The sequence below is a fragment of the Crotalus tigris genome, unplaced genomic scaffold, assembly GCF_016545835.1.
Source record: "Crotalus tigris isolate CLP2741 ecotype Arizona unplaced genomic scaffold, ASM1654583v1 scf7180000023924.132734, whole genome shotgun sequence".
Classification (NCBI taxonomy): Eukaryota; Metazoa; Chordata; class Lepidosauria; order Squamata; family Viperidae; genus Crotalus; species Crotalus tigris.
Window position 1 is genome coordinate 88,859 of NW_024100270.1, and position 13,257 is coordinate 102,115.

General features: G+C 37.7%; 1 protein-coding gene across 1 annotated transcript in view; it reads left to right on the plus strand.

Moving 5' to 3' along the window:
- Nucleotides 1-4,870, plus strand: part of LOC120298504 (cytochrome P450 2C5-like) — an 82,627-nt gene extending 77,757 nt beyond the window's left edge. The window contains exon 13 of the mRNA XM_039322298.1: nucleotides 4,205-4,870. Coding sequence (XP_039178232.1) covers nucleotides 4,205-4,222 — 18 coding nt within the window. The 3' untranslated portion in view covers nucleotides 4,223-4,870. The remainder of the gene's footprint in view (nucleotides 1-4,204) is intronic.
- Nucleotides 4,871-13,257: the final 8,387 nt, after the last annotated feature.

A 13,257-nucleotide genomic window follows, 5' to 3' on the forward strand; every position in this document is an offset into this window, starting at 1 on the left:
TGCTCTTTTGCTGAATCTAATATGAACTTCCCTAGGCACTCTATTTCTTCTTGCCTAATTTGAATTCACTCTAAAGACTTGATCAACTTCTCTTTTGATTTGATCCCTTTCCATTCCGAGCAAGTCCGCCAATAACTCAGTCATCAATAGTAACAAGTTGTCATCACTCTCTTCTACCACATTTTGGAATCTTAGAAAGTATGATGCACGTTCAAACTCCATCCTTGCCATATTTTCTTCCAGCTCCGCATTAGATTGCACCAATCTTTGATTTTCATCTTGCAGAGCCTCTAATTTCTGGTCTACTACTACTGACTTGTCTTCAATATTTTGCATTTGTTGACTTCCGCTGGTGACGGCCATGGCGATGGCGGCTTTCTTCAGCCGTCCGCCCTGGGATGTGTCAAAGCCACCTGAGACAGCGAGCAACAGCTGTCTCGCAGCTTGGAAACTCTCTCCCCAGGCGAAGGGGAGGAGGTGAGCTTTCCTCAGATAGTGGTAGAGCTCCCTGAGGCCCCAATGTTTTCTTTTTTGGTGGTCAGAGGGTGAGCTCCCACGGAGTCTGATTTTTCCAGGGCAAAGCTAGACACTGCTTCCACATCTGCGCTTAAAATGAACTTGTGAGTAAATTTTAAAGCAGAAAGAGCTGACCAGGAGAGACTAAAATGGGGATTATTTCGGACTTTAACTCTGGAAAAGAACTTATCTTCTCCTTCTTTTAAATAAGAGTGGTGAAAAATGGTGCTGAGATGTTGATTCATTGAGTGAAAGGACCGGAACTTCTACTTGGAACAATGTAACAGATTTTGTGTTTGTATAAATTGCAAGAATCTTCTTTTTTTCTTTTAAGGGGGCTTTTGTCTTTTTTCCCCTTCTCCTTTTTTCTTTGGGGGGGGGGTATTTGTTGATTTTATAAGATTTTAGCAGACTTTTTATAAGTGGTCTTAAAAATAAAATGGCTTCAAAGCGTCTCGGAGCTTCTGTTGCTTCTAAAGCCTCGATCTTCCCAGTAATGCAGACAGCTCAGCAAGCTAAGTCTAAGTTTCCACCACTTTCTCCATTGTCTCCAGCATCTATACTTAAAGATTTACAGGATGCCTTGGAAAAAAAGGCATGACAGGTTAAAGAAGAGATGGAGATTTTTATTGAAAATAAATTAATGAAATTGACAGAGGACATAGCATTTGCGTTTCAAAAGTTTGTTGGTCATATAGATCTTCTGGATGAGCATTTATTTATTTATTTATGAGACTTATATACCGCTTTAAGTGCAAGCACACTCTAAGCGGTGTACACCAGTAAGCAATGTATATATATATATATATATTTACATTGCTCCCAACAATCTGGGTCCTCGTTTTACCTACCTCGGAAGGATGGAAGGCTGAGTCAACCTTGAGCCGGTGTGATTTGAACTGCTGACCTGCTGAACACAGTCAGCTAAAGTGGCCTGCAGTACTGCACTCTAACTGCTGCGCCACCTCAGCTCAGCATATTGATGATGTTGTGGAAAATTTTGAAAAACTGGAAGATCGAATTGACAAAGTGGAAAATAATGTGGAAATAATACAGGATGAAGTTATTATGTTACAATACAAAAACATGGAATTTGCTTTAAGAATAAGGGGAATGAAGGAAAATATTCAAGAGGATTTGAGACAAGTGGTGGTAAAAGATATAGCTCTTATTTTAGGAGCTGAGCCTGAAGAAATATTGAGAGAGACGGAAAAAGTTTTTAGGGTTAATTCTAGGGTTGCGAGACAAAGGAATTTGCCACGAGATGTGGTTATCTATTTTTCTAGGACAGTGGTTCTCAACCTGTGGGTCGGGACTCCATTTGGGGTCGAACGACCATTTCACGGGGGTCGCCAAAAAAACACAGTCTGCCATTTTTTCCCCTTTTCCTTAGCTGTGCCACTCCCTTTTATTCTATTGGCTTTTGAAAACCAATAAGTGCAACATATTTTTCCCGCCTTGTGCATGTGCATTAGGCTGGAGACAGCCTGTCTGGCCGAAGCAGCCTCATGGTCTGCCTGGGACTCTCTGCACCTGTTGTGTCAATCACAGCCCAGGACATAACAAAAGTGGTTTCCATTCTTTTAATCAGGAGACAGATTCGCTGTTTAAGAGACTTCAATTGATTGAGGCTATAACTGACTTGGGTGATTTGCAAACTCATAATCTGGTAAATCGCCAAGATTGGGCCTCTGCCCTGCTACTACAGAGCCCAGGAAAAGCTCAGGTGGAGGAAATATATACCATAGCTTACTAGAATCTGAAGTGTTTGCCAAAATTCCACATATTTCTTTTTTCCTGTTGGTAAAGTGCCTGTGAATAGTTTAATGCCAAAATTCAAAGAGATACTAAAAAAGTGAATTTACAAGTAAGGGATGAAAAAATTCCTAAATGTAATTGAATAATTTAACTTAGCCACAGGTAGTTCTTTAGTGTTATTAGGATTAATTATGTAATCATGCAATGTAAGATGAAGGAGCCCTGGTGGCGCAGTGGTTAAAGTGCAGTATTGCACTATAGCCTACAGTTGATCCTGATGGGGCTCAAGGCTGAATCAATCTTTCATCCTTCCAAGGTCAGTAAAATGAGGACGCAGATTGGTGGGGCAATATATAAATAATGCTCTACATTGTAAGTCACCCAGAGAGTGTTGTAAAGCACTACGGGTGCTTTACAATGCCTAAATGCTTTTGCTATTGCTATGAAGCTGCTAGGCTGATTTTTACTGCCCTAAAAAGACAAATCAGGAGAGGTTTGCATAATTGTAGCCATGCATGGAACTCCCATGTGGAGAGCCTTGTCCCAGAAAGCAGGTCCCTATACTGTAATTGGACTATTTGAATTCACCTATACCCCTAAGGCAAGACTTGGACTGTCCCTTATTTGAGCTGCAAAGGCATTTAATACTTTCCCATTTCTTAATAATTTCCCAGAATGAGGTTCTGCAGAGCTGGAAGGGTATATAAGAATGTTTTTTTTTTCTTGTTTCAAATAGAGTCTAACTATCCATTGAGGCTCTATTAAATATTGCTGAACCTTGTTCCCACCGTCCCTTTCACCCTTATTAGAGGCCATATTAAGGACAAAGTTGAAACCCAGTAAACATGCTTTCATGACCCAGTTAGGATTTTTAAAGGTAAAACACACAGGTAAAATGTAAAAAAAAAAATCACACACCTTAAAGTTTTTCTCACTGGCCTGCATGGAGTCTACAATGCTGGAATGTTTTTTTGTGCCAGGCAGATGATGGGATTACTGACAGAGCCTGAAATGCAAATTTGTCTTGGAGGCAGCACAGCGGATTAGGCAATAACAGCTGAGAAAGCAAAAATGTCCTTTTTCCTAGGGCTAAGAGAGAATGTCATCAGACTGGCTTTCATGGCTAAAGTAAGGCTTGAACCCCCATTCTTTTACTTTCTAGTCTGGTGCCTTAATCTCTAAACCAAACTGGCCCTTTTATAAAAGCTTGCTTTTTCCTTGATTCCAAGGAAAAGGAAAACAGATTTAGTATACACATTTTAGCAATAACTTCTCACCCCTTGCAATACTAAGGATTCCAAATGCATTATTAATGATAAATCCAGATTAAAATGCAAAAATCACTCTAATGTTGCCATACAATATATGCTAACGTCAAATCTTCTGAACCATATCTTAAACTGACCATAAACTTTTTCTTGCTTCTTACATCCTATCTAGACCAGTCTTTTAATTCCTTCTAAAGCTGGCATTCATTTCTCAAAATCCCCTTTCTACAAACAGTTGCAAAGTATTAACTTCCCTACAAGCAAAGCATATACAATTATGAAAATCAAAGCTGTAAGCATGGCAGCTGTGCTTATCTCTACATGCCACTCATCTCTTACAATTCACTGTACAAATACAAAGATCTTGTGCCCTTCTAACTAATTCTTAATTGTGCAAGTGTCTCTGTTTTTAGCAAAAAGGTTGAAACTGCTTCTCCTTTTAACAAGGAAACCCTTATTGTTTTTAAGGAGGGGAAAAAAAGGAAGGTATAAGATTTCCCCACTCCCCTCCCCCCACTGCTTTCCTTCTTCTTTGCATGTATTTGGAACATGTTTAAACTTTAATGATTATTAATTTTAAAATGGAAATATTAAATTAATTATGTCTAGATTATCTAGCTCAAAACTCAGCATGTGTTAATTAAACTTTTTTTTTTTTAAAGGGAGGCACTCCTTTGTGAGCAGAAGGATTTCGGGTGATAACTGGCATGTCTCTAGCTAGAGTTGATTGCCCATAACTGCACAGCTGGGGAAGAACCACCTGCCTCCTGTCATAGGCCACAGGCTGCACCCTCAGGACCTTTTCTAAATGCACACTGTGGTGGCACCTAGCAACCCACACTACTGCAGTTCAGCCAAAGCTTGGGGAGGAGTTCTTGCAAAGTTGGAATTTTATGGAACTTTATGGAGTTTTTTTCCAAGTAAGGCCTCAGCCAGATGGCCCACCAAATCCTCAGTGAAAAACCCAAGCTTCCTCTGACACCCAAAGAGTCCATCAGGCACCTTAGATGGCTGAGTTAAAAACCCTGTCTCCCTGACCTCCGGTGATGACGGCCGTGGCGATGGCGGCTTTCTTCAGCCGTCCGCCCTGGGATGTGTCAAAGCCAGCTGAGACAGCGAGCAACAGCTGTCTCGCGGCTTGGAGCCTCTCTCCCCGGGCAAAGGGGAGGAGGTGAGCTTTCCTCAGATAGCGGTAGAGCTCCTAAGGCCCCAACATTTTCTTTTTTGGTGGTCAGAGGGTGAGAGCTCCCACGGAGTCTGGGGTGTTCTCCACATTCCAGGATGCCTTTGCCCTGATTTTTCCAGGGCAAAGCTAGACGCTGCTTCCACATCTGCGCTTAAAATGAACTTGTGAGTAAATTTTAAAGCAGACAGAGCTGACCAGGAGAGACTAAAATGGGGATTATTTCGGACTTTAACTCTGGAAAAGAACTTATCTTCTCCTTCTTTTAATTAAGAGTGGTGAAAAATGGTGCTGAGGTGTTGATTCATTGAGTGAAAGGACCAGAACTTCTACCTGGAACAATGTAACAGATTTTGTATTTGTATAAATTGCAAGAATCTTCTTTTTTTCTTTTAAGGGGGCTTTTGTCTTTTTTCCCCTTCTCCTTTTTTCTTTTTTTTGGGGTGGGGGGTATTTGTTGATTTTATAAGATTTTAGCAGACTTTTTATAAGTGGTCTTAACCTTGGAAATTTTGCTGATCAAAATTCGTGAATCACCTAATATAAAAGGAATAGAAATCAATAAAAATGATTATAAATTAAGGGCCTTCACAGATGATTTGGTTGTTACTTTGTCTCAACCAACTTATTCTGTAATGGAGTTTTTACAATTGATAAATCAGTTTGGACAAGTTTCAGATTTCAAGATCAATAATAATAAGACTAAAATATTGTCAAAAAACATGACCAACTTGGATAAGGAGATTTTAGTTAGACTGACAGGTTTCGAGGTTGTTAATAAGGTAAAATATTTGGGGGTTATCTTATCTGCTTCCAATGCAAAACTGTATAAAAATAATTATGAAAGGCTGTGGTTTAAAATACAAAAGGATTTAGAGAATTGGAAAAAGCTGCAATTGTCTCTATTGGGGAGAATAGCAGCGATTAAAATGAATGTCTTGCCAAAGTTTCTTTTTCTATTTCAAATGATACCTATTTTAAAGAAAGAAGCAAACCTAGATGAATGGCAGAAAGGTATCAATAAATTTATCTGGGCAGGGAAAAAACCAAGAGTAAAACTTAAAATTATACAAGATATACGAGAGAGAGGTGGACTCAAGGTACCGAATTTGAAATTGTATTATGATGCTGTGGTTTTAACATTAATTAGTGATTGGGTTAATTTAACAAATGTAGATATACTCCTTTTGGAGGGGTGGGATTTATTATTTGGATGGCATGCCTATTTAATTTATAATAAAAAAGTTGATAGGGTTTTTAAGTATCATATTTTAAGAACTTCTTTACTTCGGGTTTGGAAGAAATATTATAGAATTGATTCAAGAATTCCATTATGGGCTATTCCATGGCATGCAATAGAAGGAATACAGAAAGGAGTTAAGATGGATAGTATTTCTTATATACAATTACTTAAGTGGGATGGTAAAAATTGGCAATTAAAATCTATAGATGAATTAGCACAAGAAAATATTAACTATTCATGGTTTCAGTATAGACAATTATTGGAAAGGTGGAACATAGATTATAAAGTGGGTTTGCTTAGAGAGGATGAGAACTTGCTAAAACAAATTAGAGATCAAAGTCGAACCCACATAAAAAGAATTTATGGTGTATTAGTGGAATTGGATTCAGAAGCAGAATTAGTTAAAGATTGTATGGTTAGATGGGCTCAAAATTTTGATGAACCGATTTTATTAGATACATGGGAGACTATTTGGGTGAGGAATGTTAAATTTACACAAGCGCAAAATTTACGGGAAAATTTCTATAAAATGTTTTATAGATGGCACCTTGGTCCACAAAAAATGTCTCGTATGTATTCAAATTTGCAGCCTAAATGTTGGAGATGTGGTTGCTTGGATGCAACGTATTATCATATCTGGTGGTCATGTAAAAGCATAAAAGCCTTTTGGATCAAGATATGGTGGAATATTCAAAGAATTTTCAAAAGAAGGATAAAATTTACCCCAAATTGTTTTTGTTGGGTATTGTTTCTGATTGTGATGACAAAGAGATTATTTTAATGTTAAACTTAATTACAGCTGCAAGGTTGTTAATAGGGCAATATTGGAAGAAGGAATCTTTGCCTACTTTGCAGGAATGGTTTTTTAAAGTTTCTTACTTAGCTGAATTGGCAAAAATTTCGGCTTTTTTGAAAGATCAATCGCAAGAGAAGTACCTCTTGGTGTGGAAAAGATGGATAAATTTTATACAATATAAGTATGACATAAGAAAATATCATTTAGCTTTTGAATAACTTATATTTAAAGTTTAAGATATTATTTAGAAGTGTAGAATAGTTTTGTTTTTTTATTATTTTTTTATTTTTTTTCTTTTCTTCTTTTTCTCTTTCTGTTTTTTATATATAATGGAGTTAAAGTATTTAATAATTTGTTTATTGAATGTAATTATATTTGTTTGAGGTTTATTTGGGTTTAAAAGTTTTTTTCTTTTAAGTTCTAGTTAACCCTGTATTCAGCTCTGGGAAGAATGGGGGAGGGTTTTGGGGTGGGTTGGGAGGGATTGGGGAAGGGTTTTTTATTGTAAAATTGTAAAAATTTATAATAAAAAAAATAAAATAAAATGGCTTCAAAGCGTCTCAGAGCTTCTGTTGCTTCTAAAGCCTCAATCTTCCCGGTAATGCAGACAGCTCAGCAAGCTAAGTCTAAGTTTCCACCACCCTCTCCATTGTCTCCAGCATGTATACTTAAAGATTTACAGGATGCCTTGGAAAAAAAGGCACGACAGGTTAAAGAAGAGATGGAGGTTTTTATTGAAAATAAATTCATGAAATTGTCAGAGGACATAGTGTTTCCGTTTCAAAAGTTTGTTGGTCACATAGATCTTCTGGATGAGTGTATTGATGATGTTGTGGAAAATTTTGAAAAACTGGAAGATCGAATTGACAAAGTGGAAAATAATGTGGAAATAATACAGGATGAAGTTACTATGTTACAATACAAAAACATGGAATTTGCTTTAAGAATAAGGGGAATGAAGGAAAATATTCAAGAGGATTTGGGACAAGTGGTGGTAAAAGATATAGCTCTTATTTTGGGGGCTGAGCCTGAAGAAATATTGAGAGAGACGGAAAAAGTTTTTAGGGTTAATTCTAGGCTTGCGAGACAAAGGAATTTGCCACGAGACGTGGTTATCTATTTTTCTAGGAGATCACTTCATAATGAAATTTTACAGCCATTTTATAAGCAGAGATTTCAAATTGCTCAAGATGTTATAATTTTAAAAGAAATACCTTCAAAAATTCTTAGAAAAAGAAAGGATTTTGCTTTTTTGGTTGATGAGCTCAAAAAACGCCAGGTTCGATTCAAATGGGATATATCGGTTGGAATAGTCCTGAAGCATGCGGGGATATATTATAGACTTAATACAATGTCAAAGGCGAAAGATTTTTACATTTCGGTTTTGAAGGTGGGTTCTCCATTATCTTTACGACCTGAGATAATAGAAGAAAAATTGGAAGAGCAGCTGGTTGAAAGTGCTATGCTATTGGATGTGGGAGACAAACAGGCTGAACCTTTGCAGCAGTCTCTTGATACAGAAGATTTTTTAAAGGAACCGAGAATGACTCATGCAGCCTATAGACGTAAATTAAAAGAACTGCAGAAGATGGATGTTGGAATAAAGAAAAGGAAATGATGAACTTTTGCAGTAGTTTTTTGAGATAGAAGATGTTTTAAAGGAAAAGTGAATGATTTGTATTTAGTATGTTTTAAAGGTACAGTGAATGATTTGTGTAGTAAGTACCGTAAATGCCGGCGTACAAGGCGACCCGGCATATAAGACGACCCCCGTCTTTATAGCCGGGCCGCATTCCTAGAACGTCATCTTATACGCTGGAAACTACCAGTATTTCCAGCATATAAGACGACTCGGCGTATAAGACGACCCCCGTCTTTGGCGCCGATTTCAGCGCTCGCGGAAGTTGCCTAATACACCGGCATTTATGGTAGATGTAAAGTAAAAGAATAATAGAAGGTGTTGATTTAGTGCAGTGGTTCTCAACCTGTGGGTCGGGACCCCATTTGGGGTCAAACAACCATTTCACGGGGGTCGCCAAACCACACTGTCCGCCATTTTTTCCCTTTTCCCTAGCTGTCCTACTCCTTCTTATTGGTGGCCACACCCACTTGGGGGTCACCACAACATGGGGAACTGTATTATGGGGTCACGGCATTAGAAAGTTGAGAACCACTGATTTAGTGGAAAAGTTTAAATATTTGGGAATATATATATTATAAATTCTTAATTTAAAGTGAAAAATAATTATGAGATATTATGGGTAAATGTGTAAAAGAATTCAAAATTTTAATGATCTCTGTTGGTGAGAATTTTAGAAGATGAATGGTTTGCTGAAACTTTTTAAGTAGGAGGGTATTAATAGACTTTCTTAGGGGTAAAAAGCGAAGAGCCAATTTTATCGAACATAAGTTTGTTGGTTAGGTTATATTGGAGGGAAAATTTTGTGTTTATTATGGACGAATGGTTGTTTAAAAGAAATATACACCTCAGCGAGGTGAAGATGGATAAATTATATGTAGAGTAAATATGGGTTATGATATGGGTTTAAAATGCATTATGCAGATTATGAATTATTTATAGGTTTTAATTTGGAAATGCTTATATTGTTATTTTTTTTCCTTTTTTGTATTTGAGTTAAAGTATATTATCGATTTTATTATTTGTATAGTTGGATAAGTTTATTTAGAATTTGTTTGTTTATTTGTAACCCTGTAACCAGCTCTGGGAAGTGAGGAGGGGATGGAGGGAGGGGGTTATTTTAGGGGGGGATATTGTTTAAAACTTATATAAAACTTTTCAATTAAAAAAAAACCCTGTCTCCCTGTGAGGTGGGGTGACATCTAGCAAACCAGAAAGTATCTAGAGAATGATTTTGTTAGAGAATTTTAATTTCTCTATTGGTAAAAAATAAATCAGAAGCTCTCACAGTTGGCTGCATTTAGCTGATTCAAATAACTTTATATTTATATAAAAATATTTACAATACCATTCTTCTTTACAGCAACATAGCTTAATTGAAGACTTCTTACAGAGACAAACCAGAGACAAAACCTTGAGACTGGAAATCCAGCTCCTAACTCAATACTCTTTTGCACAGACTCAGTAGCACTTTCCTCACATTGGCTGACTAAGTTACCACATGACTCTTCCTGTTCATGAATATTCCAACACTCCTCCCTTCATGACAGGAAGAGACATCAGACCTATTAACTTAATACATTCTTTAATCGTGAAAAACCTTGAGCCACTAACCTGACTTTATACTGTACATCATTATTTGGCAATACCTTTTTCTTATATACCCACTTACAACCCACAGCTTTGGTTCCCCTGTGGCAAAGTCACTGATTTAAATACTTCATGGTCTCCCATGGATTTCATCTCTTTATCCACGGCCTCCTTCCATCTTTCTTGTTCAGCTTTTGGTAATGCCGACACCTCTTTATAACTTCTTGGCTCATACCACACATTGCAAATCTTTACCTTGCTGGCAGAATACCTGTCAGGCAGAATTCCTTTCTTACATCGCTCTGACCTACGTGGTATTAACTGCTCCTGTGCCTCAAGTCTTTCTGGCTTCATGTCTTGTTCAGCCTCTCCTCCCTGAACATTGACATCTTCTATAATCACTTTTTTATCATTAGATGAGTTATTGTCACTACACAGATCACCGTCATTAAGTGAGACATACCCAGAATTTGCATTAATTCTGTCCCAATTTTCTTCTGCAAAATTAGCAGACCTTGAAATTATAATTCTTTTACTTCCATCGCTAAAGCGATATCCTTTTGACCCTGGCTCATAGCCCACAAACCTGAGCTTTCTTGCCTTTTGCTGTCCCTTTCTTCTGATTGCTTTTGGAATATGTACCCATGCAGTACTTCCAAAAATTCTCAAATGTGCCAGTGATGGCTTTCTCCCATATAGAATGGCATATGGAGTATTATTAATGGAGGAACTCCACAGCCTGTTAACTATATAATTGGCAGTCAATATGGCTTCTCCCCAATATGACCTGCTCAAACCAGAATCCTCCAATAATGAATCTTTCATTGTTTGCAAAACACCATTCCTTCTTTCAACTACACCGTTCTCTGCTGCTGAGTAAGGATTTGTATGTCTGTGTCTTATCCCCAACTGCCCCAACCATTGTTGGAATTTAGTTGACATAAATTCAGTACCTCTGTCAGTTTGCAACTGACACACTTGTTGTCTGTACCTTCTCTCTACAAAACTTACCCACTGTTTGAATTGTTGTAGCACCTCTGTCTTTGCTCTAAGCAAATAGCAAAATGAATACCTGCTATAATCATCAACAATTACCAGTGCATATTTTGCTCCTCCCAAACTGGCTTGCATAGGTCCCACCAGATCTGCATGGACCAGCTCTAGAACTCTTTTTGTTTGTCTTGTGCTACATTTACTAACTGGGAATGCCTTTGACTTTGATGCTTTGCATACTGCACAGTCCAAATTTGTTTTGCATCCCTTTAAATTTAGCCCTTCTGCAAAATCTTGCATTTGCTGCAAAACTTTAAAGCTTGCATGGCCAAGTCTTCTATGTAGAAGATGAACACATGAATCATGCTCTGCAACATTCTTAAATATATGGGAACATTGAACCTTTTCTCTCTGCAATAAATATAGATTATCTTCCTTTATGCCTTCTGCACAAATATTCCCATTCCTTTTGATGAGACATTTCCCATTTACAAAAATGACCTCAAAACCTTGTTTGTCTAAATTAGACACACTTAACAAATTATGTTCCATCTCAGGTACACAAAGCACGTTAGTAAACTTGGATTCCAAATATGGAATTTTTACATCGCCTCTTCCAATGACTTTTGCTTTCTGGCCATTTGCCAAAGCCACAGCTTCTTTTGCTACTGGAACAAACCTGCAAAATAATTCAGAGTCATTAACAATTGTTTGACTTGCCCCACTATCAATTAGCCACTTGTCTCTGTTGTTGCTATTGCAAACTTTTGCAACACCAAAATGTTCCTTTTGCAAAGCAGTCCTTTTTGCATGCACAAATGTCCTTTGCTGCAAATTGTTCCTTTGCAAACAGTTCCTTTGCAAATGTGTCTTTTTTCCACAAATGTAGCAAGTCTTTTCCCGCTCTCTGCTTGCTCTCTGCTTGCAAAATCTCTCCTTTGTTGCAATTTGGTCCGGGTCTGATCTGCTTGTTTCTTCTCTGGAGACGTGCAGTCTGGACCCCCTCCTCAGGAATTTCTCCTCCTCGTGGCTGCTTCTAAAATGGCGTTTTTCCTCTTCATTAAGCAAACATGCCTTCAAAGCCTCAAACTTTAAGTCTTGTTCTTCTTTGCATTCAAATATTGCAGAAACTGTGTCCCAGGTTTTATCTAAACTGTTCAACACCAATAAAACCTTCTGGGGCTCAGGGAATTTAATCCCACGTTGTTCTAAGTCCAAAAATAAACTTTGCATTTTATTTAAATGCTGTTCCACAGATTCACCTGGTTGCAAACAGGCCCTGTAAAGTTTTCTTGACAATTGCACTTTGTTGCAAGCAGAAACATTCATGTGTACAGCTCTCAACTTCAACCATATCCCCTTTGTAGTCTTTAAATTTGCAACATTTAGAAATTGTGCATCATCTAAATTCAAGATAAGATAAGCCATTGCTCTATCATGGCTTTTCTGATCTGCAGCTGCAAATACTTGTGGTGGATTTTCAACAATATACCACAGCTCTTTAGCTTTCAGCAAACATTCCATTTTTGCAGCCCACACAATGTAATTCTTCTGGCCTAAACGAGGCACACAGCTTTCCTTAAATTCCATTGCAGCCATTCTGCTAATTCTGCCTTGTTCTTATACTTTCTAAACACAGGCAATTTCTTCCAGCTTTAAATAACAATGCAATCCTTAGTAAGCTCTGGGCCCATAACCTGTTAGAGAATTTTAATTTCTCTATTGGTAAAAAATAAATCAGAAGCTCTCACAGTTGACTGCATTTAGCTGATTCAAATAACTTTATATTTATATAAAAATATTTACAATACCATTCTTCTTTACAGCAACATAGCTTAATTGAAGACTTCTTATAGAGACAAACCAGAGACAAAACCTTGAGACTGGAAATCCAGCTCCTAACTCAATACTCTTTTGCACAGACTCAGTAGCACTTTCCTCACATTGGCTAACCGAGTTACCACATGACTCTTCCTGTTCATGAATATTCCAACAGATTTCACCATGGCAATGGAATGAATGTGATGTTCTCCAAAACTAGTTATGTTACAACTGCCACAAGACAAAAATTAGTGTCTAGTCCCTGGTATACATTGGGTGTAGTGATTTGGGACAAGTCCATGGTTGCCATGATGGCCATAAACTCCTGGACTATCTTAGACTCATGGCTACCAGATGTGAAGTTGAAATATCCATGAACCAACAGTCTCAGGGTCTCTATTATCAACTCAACAACAGATCCAGAAGCTCAAGCAGACATGATGCCAATCA